The following is an 18,551-nucleotide window of genomic DNA, read 5'->3' as shown; positions in this document are numbered from 1 at the left end:
TATGATGGAGTAAAGAATAATTATTACACAGATGTTAATGGAAAAAATATTTTAGTTTCAGAATTTAAAAAAGCACATAAAAAATTAGTTAAAAGTGTCATTTTTAGTAAGAATAACTGTTCTGAAATAAAAATATTATACACGATAATATATAATGTATTTTTTTGTGAACCTTTGAATTTTTATAATTATTGGAATAATTTGTTACCTGAATCATGATGTAACGAAATTTATTTTTTTTAAATCAGATTTTGACATATTTGATAGTTTAGACAACATTGTAATTGATTTTTATTAATTCATACACTTAACACTTAATGGCTTAATTCCATTAAAATTATACAGAAATAAACCTTAAGATATTTAATTTTACAATTTAAAAGTATCAACATTTTTTAGCATTAAGAAATATTATAGAAATGGAAAAATTAGTAAGCACAAAAGTAACAAACATGACAATATTATTTAATATCGTTCAACAAGTTTTTAATTCTACTTATGTTAAATTTTATCATCAACAAGTTTAACTATTATTCATACCGTTTATTAGTGTACTTATTCATGTGTACAAATGGTCTAAAAAAAATTTTACATAATATGATATAAAATTTTATATATTTTTTATTTTTTATTGAAAATATTAAGAATAATAATAATTAAAATTTTTAAATTAAATGTGAACTTCACAATAAATGTTTATGAATAATAAAATATTTTTACTCCTAAAAATTTACAACTACCCTACTTGACACAACATCTAACTTGAAAAATCGTAAATATTTGTAATTTTTAGAATGTCTTTAAATGTCTTTAGAAGTTATGCTCTTTTGGTCATCTTCAAATAGAGCCTGTTATAATTAATACTAATTTTAATTTTAAAACTTTCCATAAAACAACGAGCCTGCACAAGTCAAACTACGCAAGGAAACTTTTATTTTACTACATATAAATTATTCATATAAAAACACAGTTCAAATTATAAAAAAATTACTACAGTATTTGAACCTAAATTTTTGTCCCGAGCTCATTTGAGAAAAATGTTTTTTTCAAATTTGATACTCAACAGTTTACTGTATAATAATCAGTGACGATTTTCTGTATTTTTAGTGTGAATAATCTCTTTGATTAATAAACACAAACATAATTCATATATGTTTTATTCTAGATAGGTAATCTTATAAAAAATAACAACATACTATTTATATACTGGACATATTTTATTACTTGCATTTACGCATTAAGTATATAATACAACGGTAAAACGACATAACTTTTATTTTATAAATGATTCATATAAAACTAAATTTTGATACATCAAACCTTAAAACAAATCACATAAATCACGTATCGTAGCAATAATAATAATAATAATATTCTTGAGCACAACTAAAAGAAAATGTTAATAATAATAATTAAGTACATATTATAACAAAACGATAAAATTTTAGAATTCACGAGCGATTTCATCGGCGTGACCATGCAAAGGTACCGCGCGAGTTGTGTAAAATCGTGGCATAAATAATGTACAGATAAAACAATTTTTCTTTTTTAATAAAAAATTGATTATTATCAATCGTGTTAATAATATGATACACACGAGACACAAAATCGACAATGGTTGGCCGAAGGAACATGTTCGTAGAAATAAAATATAATAATAATAATAATAATAATACAATAATAGTTAGGGTTGGACGGAGTATTATACAGAAATTGATAAAATATTTTTAAAAATTCATAAACATTTTTTGAATGCATATGGCAACTTGCTATTTTTATGTTAAAATACTTCTATTTAACGACTAAAAATATTATGCAACTACAATAATGACCTCATACAAAATAAGACATAGCATATTGAGTAATAACTAAATATGCATCTAAAAAAGTTAACAGTTAATTTATGATAAAACAATATTATGATTATAAGGAAGCCGTTATGTTCAAAATATTTTAAGCTATGTATAACAACAAAAATTTCTTGGATTACACAAAGCTTTTTAACAGTGAATAAATCATTATTAAGCTTTTCCCGACATTATTGTATATTCAATCCATTGAACAGAATCAAAAATTGTATTATAAATTAATGGTTTTGACAATCGACCGCGATTATCATTGTAACTAAGAGTTCCTTGTAATTGCCATAAACCATTTTCAGCCAAACACATTAATGGACCACCAATTTCCATCTATAAAATGAAAAAATATATTTATTAATATACTAATTTTTATAAGCGTTAATATTCATCAAGAACAACAGTTTTTAATTTAATGCGAACATAAAAAAACTATCAATTAATAAAATTTAACGTAAAAATTAAATATTTTTAATAAATTAATATTGTTTATAAATTAATAATCAAATTTCTTTTAAAAAACTATATAGGCTAATTTAAGTCATTTAAGATCTTCAGGCGCTTAAACTTTAGATCTTTAAAATTTGATGTTTTTATTATAACCAACCTAATTAATCACAAAATAAATTCGTATTGAAAAAAAAATTACAGGTCGGTAACAACTTTTGAACCAGTACTTTGGAAGTTACTAACAGTCTTTTACCTTAACGGGAGGAGTACTGCTGAACATTGTCGGATGATATAAATAGTCATATTCTACCCCAGTATATTTTTAAATTGTTATAATTTCCGAGGCTATAAGAGATGAAAAAAAAAATTGCTTAACTAAAAAACCGAGAAATATATATAAACTAAAAAAATATATATATTCCTGAAATTTATACTTAAATAATTGAGTGGATTATGAGAAACGAATCTAAAGGATAAATGGTCATCTTCGAAGATGTATTCACAAATAATTAATAACAATGTCATTGTATTTATGAAAGTAATTGAACGATTATTTGATTGACATGTTCAGATACAAAAATAATTAAATGAGCATGTGATAAGCATAGTTTTGAAATATGAAAATTGTAGTTGAATAAAAAAAAATGATTTTGTTAAAACTTTATATCATTTAATTAAGTACATTTACGTCATTATTTTGAGTTTTGTTTATAACACTTAAAATAGACACACTGAAAATATATGGATTTGGAAAAAAGTATTTTGAACATAGTTCAATCTTTATATAAAATAAACTTACATGAGTAGATTCTGTTTCCTTAGAGTCAACACAAATTTCTCGATCTGTCAAAAAGCCATTGAAATATTTTGATGTATTACATACAGAAGAAGACATCAGGGGTTCAACTAAATTCCTCGAAAATTGTTTGAATACTAGATAAAAAAAAATTAAATATATATTATTACTATGTCTTTAATGAGATTTTAGTTAAATACTAACCACCCGGAGATTCGTAAGCCCAGCTAGCTGTGACACATGGTTGTTTATCATCGGCCATTTTATCAGGTAGACAAACAGTGTTTACTTCATCACTTAGATTATATGGACTAACCAGTTTAACTAACACAGTATCGTTTAAGAATCGCAATTTCTCGAATTTTACACCAGGGTGGCTTACAATATTCACCACAGCCCTCTTAATCGTATTTGAATCACTAGATAAACGTGTTTTACTGGCAACCGCTTCCCATTGGTCCACCGATAATGATTGATCACTGAAAATAAATAATTAATATTATTGAAAAAAATTCACATAAATCAAATAATTATACTTACATAGAATGCAAACAACTATAAGATGATAATAACCAATCTCTTTTAACTAAGCTAGCTGTACATGCTTTATGATTTTTGATATTATGCAAATAAGTGACGGATGGCCATATTTCCATAGAATGGGGATCTTTACCGCCAAAATCACCACAAACTATACAAAAAATACATAAATTATCTAGTATACGTTAATAAAATAAATAATATATTTTACTTACGATGTTTAGTAGAACATTTGATTTCGACAATACCGTCACATGGTGTCTCAGTTTGTTCTAGGAAATCAGTAAGTTTTTTGGTAGAATCTAAGGAAATGCCGTCTTTTAATTTTAAACGTAAACTAAGAGTTTCAGATGGTTTATTTTGACTATTTATCTGTTTAGATTCGGAGAATCCTAAGCTATGACAAACAAAATCGCTCCATTCATTTGACCAATTCGTGTTGCACACTTCTAAAGCAATTTCGCTTTCTTTTCTATAAATTAGATATATTTTATACTTCCACAATTGAAGAGATTGTTAACACGTTAAAAACACTTACTTAGCCATCAGTTTTGATTCATCTAACTGAATACATTGCCATTCATCACTTTGATCAGAGCACTGAGCTATGCCATCACATACTTGAGTTTTTGAAATACAATTCGATCCTGAATTACATTTAAATTGATCAGCAAAACACACTAAAACAAAACATCCAAAAAATTGTTTTATTTGAAAAATAACTAAAATAAAATAAAATATACGAAGCAGCACAGATTTTTAAGAATATTCAATTAAATTTAAAAATCACCTACCACACATTTGTTCATCCTCCCCATTTGGACACTCACTCACTCCGTTGCACCGTAATTCTTCTTTAATACAATAACCATTTGAGCATTGATAACCATTACATGTGTCTGAAAATATTTCACATGTTAGTTTAAACTTAAATTAATATAAGTGTAACTAATTAGATCATTACTATTGCAGTCTAGTTCATCAGAGTGATCATTACAATGTGACTTTCCATCACAGAAATACGATTTAGGTAAACATTGACCTCCAGTACATTGATTTTCTCCTTCTCTACATTTCCATGTTTCTATAATAGTTATAAAATTTATCAGTTGAAAAAAATTAAGAATACAGATTCATTGAATTAATTTGAAAAAAAACAAACCACATGTCTCTTCGTCGCTTCCATCTTCACAATCATTTATACCATCACAGACCAAACTTCTTTTTAAGCACTCTCCACTTTTGCACTTTAAAATAAAAATATTTAATATACACGATTAAAAATATTAACAAAATAATGATTTTACTTGAAAATTTTGGAAACAATAGTTTTCGAGACAATCTTCCTCGTCAGAATAGTCTGAGCAATCATTGTTAGAATCGCATTTTAAAGACTCGCTTATACAATAAGATCCATCGAGAGTAGTACCATTTGTACACTGCAATTGTCCTTCAGAACATTTTCCAGACTTTGACATCATTTCAAGCATATAATCGATTTTGGCCTTTTTATTTTCTTTTTCAGTTTTTGTTTTATTTCTTTTCATAAAACCATTTTCAGATGTATAAAACTCTGGATTTTTAGATGTCTTCTTATCTTTTTTTTTTGAATCTGACTTTTGCATTAATGAATCATCTAAATTTTGATCTTTTATTTCTTCAGCGGAATTGTCTTCATTATCCATAGTACTTTGTAAGGACATATTAATATTTACATTTTCGGGCACTGTTTGATCATTAGAAGTATTTTTATCAATTGAAAGAGGTTGAATTTTTTCAGAAGGTATACTTGATAACTCTGTGTCAATTATAGTTGTAGAAGCATTTATTTCACCCAATTTTGTGACCGATTCTTCTTGTAAGTTTTTACCAATTTCTGATTCTGATTTAATTTCTTCTTTGGTTGGCTCATTTTCTCTTTCTGAAAGTTCTAAGTCTTGCGGTAGCTTTGGAAGACTTAAAATACTAGATTGAGAACTGGTTAACCAGTTGTCAGTAATTGAAGATATTGTAGTCGTTTCTTCGCTTTCATGCGATAAAGATTCTTCAGAAGATGGCCATTTAGATTCATTGTTTTTGTTATTTTCATTATTCATTGATTCTGTTTTAGTTTCTAATTCAGATTCCGTAGATATGGTATAAGTGATCTCGGGTTTAATTTCATGGTGAAATTCATTATTCGAATGAGCTTTGCCTTCTCTATCAAATGAACCAATATCTGATACTTGTGGATTCTTTAAAGTAGATTTATCATTATCATCGCTAGGATTATTGTCTGAGCTTATATCAACGTCTGATAGTGATTCAAAATTTTCTGAGACTTTATTTGGTGTTTGTTGAATTTTCACATCTGAAATTGAACTTGAAACGAAAGTAGATGTAATACTTGGTACAGGTTCAGCATTTACTTCAGATAAAGAACTAAGTTCTGGCTCTGCTTTTGATTCTGAAGTAGAACTAGGCTCTGGTTCGACTTTAACATATGATGACGAATTTGGTTCTGGTTTTTTTTCGATTTCTTGCGTCAAGCTTGTCTCTGGTTTTGAACTTGTTTCAGGCTCAGAATTAGGTTCTGGTTCTGCGTTAGAGTTGGGTTCTATATTCGCTTTAGGCGCTGGTTCAGGTTCAATTTTCACATCAGACGAAGAACTAGTTCGTTCTGGTCCAGCATTCACTTCTGGTGAAGAACTGGGTTCTGGTTCTGTTTTTGTTTCTGGGGTAGAACCTGGTTCAGGTTCAGCATTCACTTCTGGTGAAGAACTGGGTTCTGGTTCTGCTTTTGTTTCTGGGGTAGAACTTGGTTCAGGTTCAGCATTCACTTCTGGTGAAGAACTGGGTTCTGGTTCTGCTTTTGTTTCTGGGGTAGAACTTGGTTCAGGTTCAGCATTCACTTCTAGTGAAGAACTGGGTTCTGGTTCTGCTTTCGTTTCTGGGATAGAACTGGGTTCTGGTTCTGCTTTTGTTTCTGGGGTAGAACTTGGTTCAGGTTCAGCATTCACTTCTGGTGAAGAACTTGGTTCTGGTTCTGGTTTCGTTTCTGTGGTAGAACTTGGTTCAGGTTCAGCATTCACTTCTGGTGATGAATAAGGTTCTTCTTCAAGATTTTGCTCAACATTAGGTTCTGGTTCTGATTTTGTTTCGGGTTCAGGTTCAGCATTTACTTCTGATAAAGAACTGGGTTCAGGTTCTGCTTTCGTTTCTGGGGTAGCACTTGGTTCAGGTTCAGCATTCACTTCTGGTAATGAATGAAGTTCTTCTTCTAGTTTATGCTCATCATTAGATTCTGGTTCTGATTTTGTTTCAGGTTCTGGCTCTGATTTTGTTTCAGGTTCAGGTTCAGATTTAGGCTCTGGTTTTGGTTCAGAACTAGAATGATTGTCTTGGTCAGAACTTACATCAACTTTTGTATCGGATAAATTAACATCATCCATATCACCGACAAAATCAGTTGCACCTTATCAATTTCGTCAAAATTAAAAATAAAACAAAATTTATTTTAAAATTGAACTTACTTTTTCTTCTACAATCCCTTAAATTTTCAGCTAAGATAAGTTCAGAAGGACAAGAACATACAAAATCTAATTTCAAATAATCATATGTACAGTAATGAGAACATTTTGCGTTATCAGTTTTGCATCTATCCGTAACATCTGTGAGACCATTTAAACATATATATTGTATAAATAAATAACTCAATATTAAGTAATTGGTTTTTAATAATTATTTTTAACATTTTAGTGATAACAACTTAATTTTTATTGTAAAGTGTTCATAGATATATAGTTTAATAGTATTAGTAAATAACTCAAATTTAAGATTATACTCACGTTCTGAATGTAATCTATGTACAGGTATTCTATAGTTGTACAAAAATCCATCACTTTCTCGTAAGTGGCTATCTAAACGATCTTTTAGTGATTCAACAGTGATAGGGTCAGGCATATCACCATCGTTATTTTCCCATCCTATTCTGTATATTGCTACTACACTTCCACGTCTAAAATAATATTTTTTTAATTTAATTAGCACATGGTGAAAACTTAAATTTACTTACGCAAATTCAATAACTTTTACATGAATAGCATCAGAATCTGTATTAAAAATTTCTTTTTCAAACAAAGCTCTTTTAAGCTAAAAAATGTTAAAATTAAAATTGCAATGCATACAAAAATAATTTTCAATTTTAATTTTAAATTATAAAATAAAATAAGTACCTCACTTTCTATTGAACTAGCTAATGTTTTAAATTCTGGTGAAGATTTATTAGCTAAACTAGGAGTAAAATCCATATTATCTATGGCAATTACACCTTGTATAGCTCTTGGAACGTACAATGTAGACATATCTGTGGTTGGAGGACTAAAAGGAATATGGCCATTGGAATTAGGTGGTGGACTAACTGAAGAAAATTGAATGGGATGATTTCCAATTCCAGCAATTCTTTCGTTGTCAGGGAAATTGCGACTTTCCACAGCAGTTTCGTTGTTAAAGATAACTCCAGCTGTTAATATTTTTGATAAAATATATTTTAAAAAGCTTATAAATTAATTCTTATTATTCTAATAACTGTATTTGATTGATTATCTATTTAAAAAATATTATATACGTAATAACTCCAAAGGGATATAAAAACAAATTAAATTTGTTTAGAATTTTTTAATAATACAAAAATGTATTAAACAATAAATTTTTATTATAATCGAAATTTTTTTTTCATTTATTATAAAATACTTGTGTTGTTTTGGATAAAAATGAATACTTAGCAATTTTTTTTATTTTTTAATTTAAGTTTAATAAAAAATATTCAACTTAAATTAAAAAATTATTTTGTAAGTATATTATATTTATCTTACTTGAAGCTAAAATTGCTACAATGACTGCTGCGGCCAATAAAATTAATCCAAAAACCCAACAAATAAATGGTTTTTTAGATTGATTAAGGTCTCTCTTATCTTTGGTTACATATAATTTTTCTCCACCCCTAAAATGTAAAAATAAATATATAAATATTAAATTAAATAAAAGTTCGCATGAAAACCTACCTTATGTATTTTTTATGCTCGTTGACGGGAATGAAATAGTCATCGTAAGAATCATTCATGTTAACTGCAGTCTCTTTTTTCTTTTTAGAGGGGACGCTAATGCCATTGCCGTTCATATTTTTACCAAACGGTTTCATATTAATCAGTTCTAAATTTACGGCTTCAGCCATTTTTTCTTTATCTAATTTTCCGTTCTCTTGTTGAACGGTACCATTATGTCCATTAACTCCATTAGTATGAGGTTTTGGTAAATCGGACTTGTCAGTCTCAAAGCTTGGGTTATCAATACCCGTACGAGGTGATTCCAAATCTTATTTAATAATTAGAATAAAATGTTTATTAAATAAAAGGAATAAAATTAATTAAAAATATTACCTTTGGAAAAGTCTGGTACATCTATGATAAGTTTTGCGTCACCAGCGGACGATGAGGTATTTGAGTTGTCTAAACCACTATCACCATTGGAGGACGTAGAAGGTGATAACCTGAGATGATCGTTCATGGTTTGGTCACCGTTGTACACAGTGGTTACAGAGTTTTCTTGCATAGTATTTTGATTATTGGCGTCACCGCCACTGGTCGTACACATGACCTTTTGATGGTCCTCGATGTTACTCAGTTTTCTGTTTTAATTATTACCATATCATAAACACCTGCGCAGAACATGTTCAAGGTTAATTAGATTTACATCTTCAATTAGTATGCTATTGCTCTACAAAGGTGGCAATATGATTTAAACGTGGATTGAATTAAAGATTTTTTTAATGTCCACCGACCGACATGTAATTAATCAAATCAAGTTGATAAATTTATGTCTATATAGTAATCAATAAAAACATTTGATCATAAAAATAAAACTAATAAACATAATTTATATTGTCATTGTGTGGTATCAATATAAAAAAGGGCAAAACAACAACCAGATTATTTATTTAAAGTTAATAATTAACCGTTTATTTTTAAAAGATAACATAGCTTGAACATTTGATTTGTACAAACGGTCAAAAATTAAACAACTGCATCGTATTAAATAACTACTGTTGCAGTGAAAGGCATTTAATATCGTACATTTATCAATTGGTATTTGAAATAAAAGAGAAAGCCAAGAAACGAAAAAGGGACCATGTCGTGAGCACTTTTGGACACTTGATTAAAAAGATACTTTAGCGCACTAATACGTGTTTTAGCTCTCACAAACTGCGTTTTGAATGTTAGAAATTTTAAGGCTGCAATTTTCACGCTTAAGTAAAAGTATATATTAGTATACTACAGAAACTACATATCAAACTATCAAACTATAATAACAAATCAATTTTTTCTTTGAAAAATTAAAAAAAAAAAAATTTACTGAAATATTCAAGCTTATATATTAATGTACGTCATGAGACATATATGAAACAAAACAATTTTAAATAAAAAATATATAATTTAGTAAAAAAATCTTTAATATTTTAGAGCATTTAATTCATTAATATATATTCAAATATTTAAATATAAACTCAAATTTGTTATAACCTGTGTAATTTATCGAAAAATTTTTAATATTTTAACAACTTATAAATGATACTGTTTCAAGGATTGTTTATGTAAATTAAAAATTTTTACTCTGTAGGGCATCATCAATCCATAAACAGCATTTCGTCAACGCATGAAATAATTTTTTTTCGAGAAGCCATTAAACTTCAATAAATATACGTACCAATACATTAGTTAAAAATAACAAGTGGTCAATTCCAGTCGGGCCATTAATAGCCATGATATTTATTTTTTATGGTAAGATAACTTGAAAAAACGTAATAAAAGTTTATTTATTTGTTGAAAATATTTTATCATCTATAGAAAGCAAAATAATTATTATAAACGCTAATAATTTCTAAATTGTTATTAACATAAATTATTACATAAATATAAGAACCAGTTATGAAGAATTTTTTTTGTAATTAAATTAGACAAGTTATTTTTGAAAAAAAAAATTATCTTGATATTATAAAAATAAAATAACATGTTATAAACTGTATCTAAACAACCAAATACATTTAAATAATTTTTTGTATTACTAGTAAAAAAACTTGATAACTCTTTATCCTTCCAACGTATATAAATTTTTTCCGTATTTCAGTGAAAAAATTTACATTAATAAACATAATGTATATGATATTAATAGTAATAGTACATTGTCATTTTTAGTCATTAATATTTATTGTTAAGTAACTTCAGAATGATGTAAATTTATGTTTATTGAAATATCTACTTTATTACAATCAAAGAGATATTACTATAACATTATCATTTGTTTTGTTTTTAACTAGGTCAGTATCATCAAAATGTTTACCGAAACATTGATTAGAGTAAATTAGAGGATGGCATGAGTAAAATCATTCAAAATCTAATTTAATCATTTTTTATTTTTTGTTAGATGTTCTGAACATAGATAGAAAACCATATTATAATAGGTTGCAAAATTAACACATCAACATTGACAGTAAATGCGTATAAAGTTAATTCTTTTAATATATTAAATTATGCAGTATACCCAGCGCACGCAAATGTTTGTCTTATTAAGGTGCAATTATGGAAGAAATTGGTAAAATAACTGCATACCCTCTCAATATTTTGTGTGCTACAATGATACTGACTTACGAAAGAAATTATTAAACTCATTTTGTTCGTGTCGAATCTCATTTCTTAAGAATTTCTGCAATCATTGCATTGACATAAATTGTCGAGAAAGACGCAAATAATAATCAGTTGATGTGATTTATGAGAAGAAAATTGGTGTAATCTTAAGGTTCAAGCCAAATAAACGTGCGAGTTACCGTTTGATAGTATCCAATACAATTAAAAGTTATCGTTGAAAGAAACTATGTAAATGTTCTTTTTACGTTATGACTTGTGTGTGAAGAAAATGAACACACTATTTAACATACTTATTACCTGCACAATGGTAGTAAACTCACAAAAACAATGCCCAATTAATATACTTATTTTACAGTCGTAAAGAATTTGAATCCAAAATCATTTAATTGTTTACAACCATATCTAAATGTTGAGATAGTAGATACTTAATACCTATAACATATTACCGGCCATAAAGAAAATACAACTCAAGCGTTACAAATAATAACAACAAAAGTGTTTCATTAACAATATAATTATGGCGCACACTACGAAGAGTAGTCTTTCTGATAATTAAATACAATGACACAACGAGATTTAAACTAAGCCGATATCAATTGCTACCTGATTAATAACATGTGTTCATCTCCGAAGAAGTTTAAAAGACTACACATCTTTAACATCATTTTGTGCATATCAGCGTCCCGTTATGTACATAATAGTTTAATGAAATCTTTAATACAAAATAGTATTATGTACCAAATAGTTAATTTTAAGTACTCGTGGTATAGATAAAATACTGATGGAGGTTATCATAGTTAACATAAAAATCAAATAATGATTGTATTCAAATATTAATCTTTGAAGAACGGATACAGTGATCGATTAGTTATAATATTTGTATTCAAAATTATTCATGTTGGTAAATCGACGAGAAACAATTTTTTTATTACAAGTACCATAAAGTACGTTCGAGTAGTAATTTATTTTGCTAACTATTACAATAACAGCGTTCATTATTTTAATAAAACGCGAATCACTAATAAATTGGAATTACATCGAGGACAGCTGTCCTTGATGGCAAAAACATTTTATTTATTTCACACGAGAACATTTTTTAAAAATTATAAAATAATATCTAAATTTTAATGCATATTTCTTTAGTTTTTGACAAAACCCAATATAGTACAATCTTTTAAAATTAAATATATTTTTATCCGACTATGGCTTAAGCTCTTCAGGTATGATATTTCGTTAATAATTTTTTTTTATTAAAAATATATATATAACTTAGAGGTAAATATAAACAGAATAGTTTTATATTGTTACTTTTTAACAAAAAAAAGTACCCATAATAACTTTTCAACTATTTTTCTCTGTTCAAAATTTCTGGCAAATTTCCAAGCAGATCAAATGAAGTTTGCTAATAATTTTGTCAAAATTCCATATTCCCCAAAAAAGGTGCTTATTCTAATTACTTTTTGGATGTTATGATAACAAAACAGACACGACCATTGAATGAGCAAATCAATTTTTTAAATTATTTGTCAAATAACTCGAAATAAATGAATTATTTTTTACATGAAAAAAGTATTTAATCATCTTCATAAATAAAATATTGAATTACACACTTTGAAAATTAATTAAAATTTCGATGTTTAAATGTCCAACATGACAATGAGGTCAAATAACAGAACAATGTAGAATAAAAATCAAACTTTGACCGTGGACTATTAAACCTCTGGAAAATGACCCCAAGAAGTCTTTGACGATACAGTTAATGAATTTTAAACTTGAATAATATTAACAGCTTTAATACACGACTTTTAAACTAATTTGATCCAAATCAACGAGAAAAGAAATAAGGATTTAGCATGTAACAACCAATATTATAATAATACAAAATAATAAAATATATTCAACAACACGACTTTATTGTATACCGCACGAAAAACCAATATCGTTGAAATTGTTAATACTTGGCACGAGTGGAAAAGCACTCGAGCGTTTTATTGTGCTACTATATACGTAAACGCAACGCTGTTTATAAAAAAGTACACATCGTAGATGACTTTCGTGGAGAATGCTACTCTTATTGCCATTTATATATAATAACACAATTTTCCACGAGTAGAGTTGGTTATGTCAAATCCGAGTTGATTAGTTATGATTACAAGACGGCTAAGAAATAATAGACACTTGAAAAAAAAACTATCATTCACGTATTTAAAATACATGAAAATAGTTCAGTTGCTCGAAAAACTATCCCCGAAATGAATACCGGTGTCATTTTAAGTGTCATTCTCGTCTCTTTATGCAGCAGTACGAAAGATATTAGTTTACTTGGCCGAGAAGCGACACGATACAAAACACTGGTATTGTTACTGATTACGGAAACCGAGCTGTGTCCCAAAGCGGATGTTAATGGCAGTTACACAATATTACTTTGTGTTAAATACGAAAAAGGGAAAAATGTCACGCGAGTTTGTGTATTATATATACATGTAAAAGTTTTAACGTTTCAAAATACATTTGTAACACGCCACAACCACATTTCTGTTATCTTGTCGTTCAATAGCTCTCTTATACGCGTTTTTGTGGTCAATATGTTATTATCCACAATGTTTTCATTATTTTCCAAAATTAATTTTTCAATTTAACACATTTTTCCTACCAACATTATTCTAACGCGCGGTGGTTATTATTTCCGTGAGACTAATTGTCACCTGTTTAATGGTTTAGTAGGTACAATACTCGTTGCATAAAAAACAACATGGACCATATGTCGTCCGACCGAATTCGATATGAGGAAATGAACTGTTTCCCGGCCGAAATTTGAGACTCGGCCGGTTTTGCTAACATTGCGCGGGTTGTTTCGAGTTTGCCTTGGTAACCCATAAAGGTTGTGGGCTTGTGCGTTTCTCGGATTAAAACGATGCGGTTGAGTTCACACATATTCGTATAGGATAATATACATAATCACGAAACAAATATCTTTTACGCTCAAGGTGTGGGAAATTTTTTTACAACGCACAACGTTTTTTAATTAGGCGTAGACTGCCAACTATCGAGTTATAAAAATAAAACCAAATTTAATAACCTACTATGCTGGCGCTCGCCGATTTTATTTTGTTAAAATTAAGATTTATTTAATATTTTATTGTATTTAATACTGAACCGGCAGGATATTATGGAATATCTACACGTTTTCGTCCTTCCCCATCGCGCTCATCCTCCCAATCATTTCATTATTTTGTCACGACGTCAATGTCGAAAACAAAATTATGTAAATAAGTATTAGTGCAGTGTACATGCACATATTCTAGTACAATATAAATACATACAAATAACAATAATGCAGTGTATAGAAACGCATATTTCGATGTTTTGTGTGGCAGAGAAAAAATTACTAACCTGGTGGTAATACAGTGGCGTTGGTGGTATGTACTTTGTATAGGATATGAGCTGAAGCGAAACCGCAGTACAAATAAATAAAATCCAATTGAAATGCTCAGACAGTCGTAAATGCAAATTAGACAAAAGAAGCGAAAAATGATTCAATCGGTTCTTTTACCCCGCAAGAGTCTTACTCGATATATTTTATTTATTTATTCATGTTTTAACAGTACCGTACAATACCTCTAAATTAGATATAATAATTTAAAACCTTGATTATTATTCATCGGGACGACACGGGCCGCATAATATTTAGCGTTGTAGGAAAATATGATTCTTCCCCCAAGCTGTCACAAAACGTTGATTGTAAAATACCGAATTAAGTTGACAGTGTTAAAATTTATTATTCCAGAAAGTTCCTCGCCACACTTGAAACCGCCGCGTATTGCGTCGACAGTTTAATTAGTCGGTTGACTACGGTGAGATAGTGTAGAAAAGTACAAGTTCTATGCGTCCAATAGCTTATCACGCTTCGTACTATTGGAGAATTGCATTTCTTTTTTGCATTATAGTTTTTAGTTGGCGCGGGCGGCATAACGCACGATATTAGAAAATAAAAAAATAGTCCATTTTTTTCTGTTCATTGAGCTGTGCAACGTGCATGATAAACGCCAAAGAGGTGGACGGTGTGTTGACGACCTCTCTGGTTAATGTATAGGACACATCCGGTCGAGTACCATTTTCAGACCGATTTGCTTTGTTGTCGATTGCTACACTTGTACCGCTACAACACTACCCGAAAACGCAATCAACAGCCGCGTAGTTTTTAATTATTGACACGATTTGTTTATTTTTGAAAAATAATTTCCGATTGTTGAACGTTAATAAAGAAACTAAACGCTCAATTTTCTAATCATCTGAATCAATAGCGAAAATGTGTGTCGATTGAAATAATTCCAGGACTTTTTAAAGTCTCGAGTAACGTCTAAGTAAATTGCTTTATATCGACCGAGAATTATCTGAGATTACAGTTTATTGGACACAAAACATGATTGTTCGTTTTGCGTTGAACGTGTACTCGAAACGTCAGGTTTTCCCATTGGAAATCAGACTAAACGGAGTAACAAGAGTCAATAAATCAAACACGTGATACCTCAGTTATCGAAGGCAGGAAAACATCCGGCAGAGAACATTTCAGAAGCAGAAACTTTACCGTACAGCCGCCATTACACAACTGTTGATTGTAACAGCCAAATACTATACGAATCGCGATAAAAGATTTAATAATTGATATTACACACTACTGCTGCCCCTTTCTAATTAAACGAGTAATTTTTTTTGTTATTAGAGTGTGAACGAATATTGTATTACTAGTAATTATTTTTTCATCGGCAAAAGAAACCTACTTGTTATTATCGGCGGTACACCGTCATAATTAAATATCGTATTAATTAATACTGTACGACGATATTAGTGTATGAATCGGTTGTGTGCACTCGCATTGCGTCGTACGAAACGTACATTTAAAACAACTGTCAAAGTGTATGCAATTGCTGTTAATTAAAATGGTAACAAGAATGTCAATTGACTTCAGTAGTCAATGGCGTAACGACTATCGGATTCGTAAAGTTTAATAGAGAGTCAGGGTTATTATGGAAAAAAATTCAATACAGTAACTATTATTCGGATTCAATCTCGTATTATTAATTTATTTTCTGTTTGCAGTACTTAATAGGAAAGTAATCCATCGAGATTCGTGGAAATCTTTATAATACAAGCGAAATAATATCCACTGGCATTGCAGTATTGTTGTACATTTGCCATTCTCTATTCAATCTAATTATTTTCTCAGTTTTCATTGTAGTGAGTTTTTTTCCAATGAAAGAGGTGAAGTCAGATTTTACCGCGTTCCGAGATTTATCGATATCGTACTCGCAGTTACCTTTCACTTTCGATATGAAAAACAAAATTGATTATCGGCTGGTTGGCAAAATGCCTTCGTTGTAAATAGCGAAACAGGTTTGCGTCCGTGTAATATATGCAAAATAAAGGAATAAAACCGGCGACGTGCAATTGTTCTAGCTATTGGTAAATATTACATAGGGTTTGCAGTACCACCAAAAACATATTATGTAGAAAAAACCGAAAGTAATTTCATTTTGACAGAGCAAAAACCCGTCGTCCTTGGTCGTACTTGGCCATAAAAAAATTCTATTTGACTTTGAAAAAGATGCGCTATACTTCAAACGCGGTCTTCTCGGAATGTTTTACGACTTCGAAGTCGTAACCGCGAATCCAATTTTGACGTATAGAAAAATTCCTTTAGCACAGTTTTTACTGCAGCCATTATCTAATATCATGTGTTTAATATAATTAACGGAAGACGACCGTACAACACGAATACATGTTATTATATGATATTATTTACATGCATGGCGAATACCTGTAAAACCGTTTTGCCAAGCGGATCGGACACATATTTTCAGAGTTATCGTCGTAATGTTATTACATGTGTATACACAATATTATTGTAGGTCGCGTGTTCATTTACACATTCTTTGGTTGTGGTTGCACAATTTACGCGAGGAAAATTATTTGTCTAGCTCAGCCAGGTGTTTGTATATACGTAAGCACGTGAGACTGTCTAGTCACGGAAAATGTTGTCGTAGCAAAACTGTGAAAAGAAACGCGGAAAATCATACGCGAACAGATCACCTGAGTAAACAGTCTCCGAAAGATGCTAACAGCAAACAGTTCATTACTTGGCGAAAACGGTTAATTAAAAAATAGCAGCTGATAAAACTTTTATGATGACACATGATCTACTATAGCGTTAAAATGTTAACAAAACCACCACTAGAGTCGCAAAATAACTTTTTCTTGATAAATTAGCTTATAAACTACAATGGAAAAAGTCAAATNAACTTTTATGATGACACATGATCTACTATAGCGTTAAAATGTTAACAAAACCACCACTAGAGTCGCAAAATAACTTTTTCTTGGTAAATTAGCTTATAAACTACAATGGAAAAAGTCAAAAAAAAAAAAAAAACACAAAAAAGATACGTAGTAATTCTCAGCGATAAACCACTTAACATTGCATTTGCTTTCAACTTGCGTTCTTATATATTGGTTTTGAGTTTTTCTCGGCTGGAAGAGATTGAAAAATCATGATAAATATATATTTTGTTACTTTTGACTCATATTCACCTACACACGAATTAATAATGAAAGGTGTCCTTTAAGGTGAACATGTTCTAATCGCTGTTTCTCTTTTAATGTCAATTTCCACTGACTGAGGATGTGTCGTGTCTGAACGTGATAAAACCCACGAAAAATCTGTTCGGTCAGGTTATGAACGATGTAAATTTAAATTGAATAGATAACAGCTATTTGATGTCTTGTGTAGTGCAAGCGAATAAAATCTATTCATTTAGCTAATCACGAACTATTAAAGAGTTTAAAAAGCAAAAAAAAAAAAATGAAAACATGATTTTTTGTGTAGTCTTCTTCAGAGACTATAAGATATGTGATTAGGTGTGGTCACGAAATTCTCATTTGTATTGGCCGGAATTCATTAAAACGGCATCGGCGACAAAAGCACATCGCACAATGCTTATATTAGGCACAAAATTAATAAAAGTATAATTAGAGTGCACTTCCCACGAGAGTCGTGAGGCAAAACAGTAAGAGTATTATGGTAATGATGATTTAAAACAATAATTCGGAAACAGTAGGTACGACTTAATGGCTGCTGAGGGACTTCAGTTGTGAAATAGAGAGCCGTTTCACACACTTCTCGTTCATGTTTTAATTTTGTATTACTTGTATTAATTAAATTTCATACTG

The 18,551-nt window shown here is 29.5% G+C and overlaps 1 protein-coding gene across 14 annotated transcripts in view; it reads right to left on the bottom strand.

Moving 5' to 3' along the window:
* Nucleotides 1-1,198: 1,198 nt before the first annotated feature.
* Nucleotides 1,199-18,551, bottom strand: part of LOC126905683 (uncharacterized) — a 41,102-nt gene continuing 23,749 nt past the window's right edge. For 2 of the 14 annotated variants that reach the window (XM_050685625.1, XM_050685626.1), the window contains 17 exons: nucleotides 9,063-9,340; nucleotides 8,688-8,997; nucleotides 8,499-8,626; nucleotides 7,860-8,146; nucleotides 7,700-7,776; nucleotides 7,473-7,642; nucleotides 7,158-7,295; nucleotides 4,953-7,099; nucleotides 4,808-4,892; nucleotides 4,610-4,729; nucleotides 4,440-4,544; nucleotides 4,184-4,325; nucleotides 3,861-4,117; nucleotides 3,646-3,796; nucleotides 3,310-3,584; nucleotides 3,109-3,242; nucleotides 1,199-2,192 (listed from right to left, as the gene is read on the bottom strand). In XM_050685625.1, coding sequence (XP_050541582.1) covers nucleotides 2,022-2,192; nucleotides 3,109-3,242; nucleotides 3,310-3,584; nucleotides 3,646-3,796; nucleotides 3,861-4,117; nucleotides 4,184-4,325; nucleotides 4,440-4,544; nucleotides 4,610-4,729; nucleotides 4,808-4,892; nucleotides 4,953-7,099; nucleotides 7,158-7,295; nucleotides 7,473-7,642; nucleotides 7,700-7,776; nucleotides 7,860-8,146; nucleotides 8,499-8,626; nucleotides 8,688-8,997; nucleotides 9,063-9,276 — 4,911 coding nt within the window. In that variant the 5' untranslated portion in view covers nucleotides 9,277-9,340 and the 3' untranslated portion in view covers nucleotides 1,199-2,021. The remainder of the gene's footprint in view (nucleotides 2,193-3,108; nucleotides 3,243-3,309; nucleotides 3,585-3,645; nucleotides 3,797-3,860; nucleotides 4,118-4,183; nucleotides 4,326-4,439; nucleotides 4,545-4,609; nucleotides 4,730-4,807; nucleotides 4,893-4,952; nucleotides 7,100-7,157; nucleotides 7,296-7,472; nucleotides 7,643-7,699; nucleotides 7,777-7,859; nucleotides 8,147-8,498; nucleotides 8,627-8,687; nucleotides 8,998-9,062; nucleotides 9,341-18,551) is intronic. The other 12 variants (XM_050685635.1, XM_050685627.1, XM_050685629.1 and 9 more) reach the window with 12 other exon arrangements.

This window comes from Daktulosphaira vitifoliae, unplaced genomic scaffold (genome assembly GCF_025091365.1).
Source record: "Daktulosphaira vitifoliae isolate Bord-2020 unplaced genomic scaffold, ASM2509136v1 Scaffold_4, whole genome shotgun sequence".
Classification (NCBI taxonomy): domain Eukaryota; kingdom Metazoa; phylum Arthropoda; class Insecta; order Hemiptera; family Phylloxeridae; genus Daktulosphaira; species Daktulosphaira vitifoliae.
The sequence above is the reverse complement of the archived record's forward strand: the minus strand, read 5'-3'. Positions and strand labels throughout refer to the sequence as shown.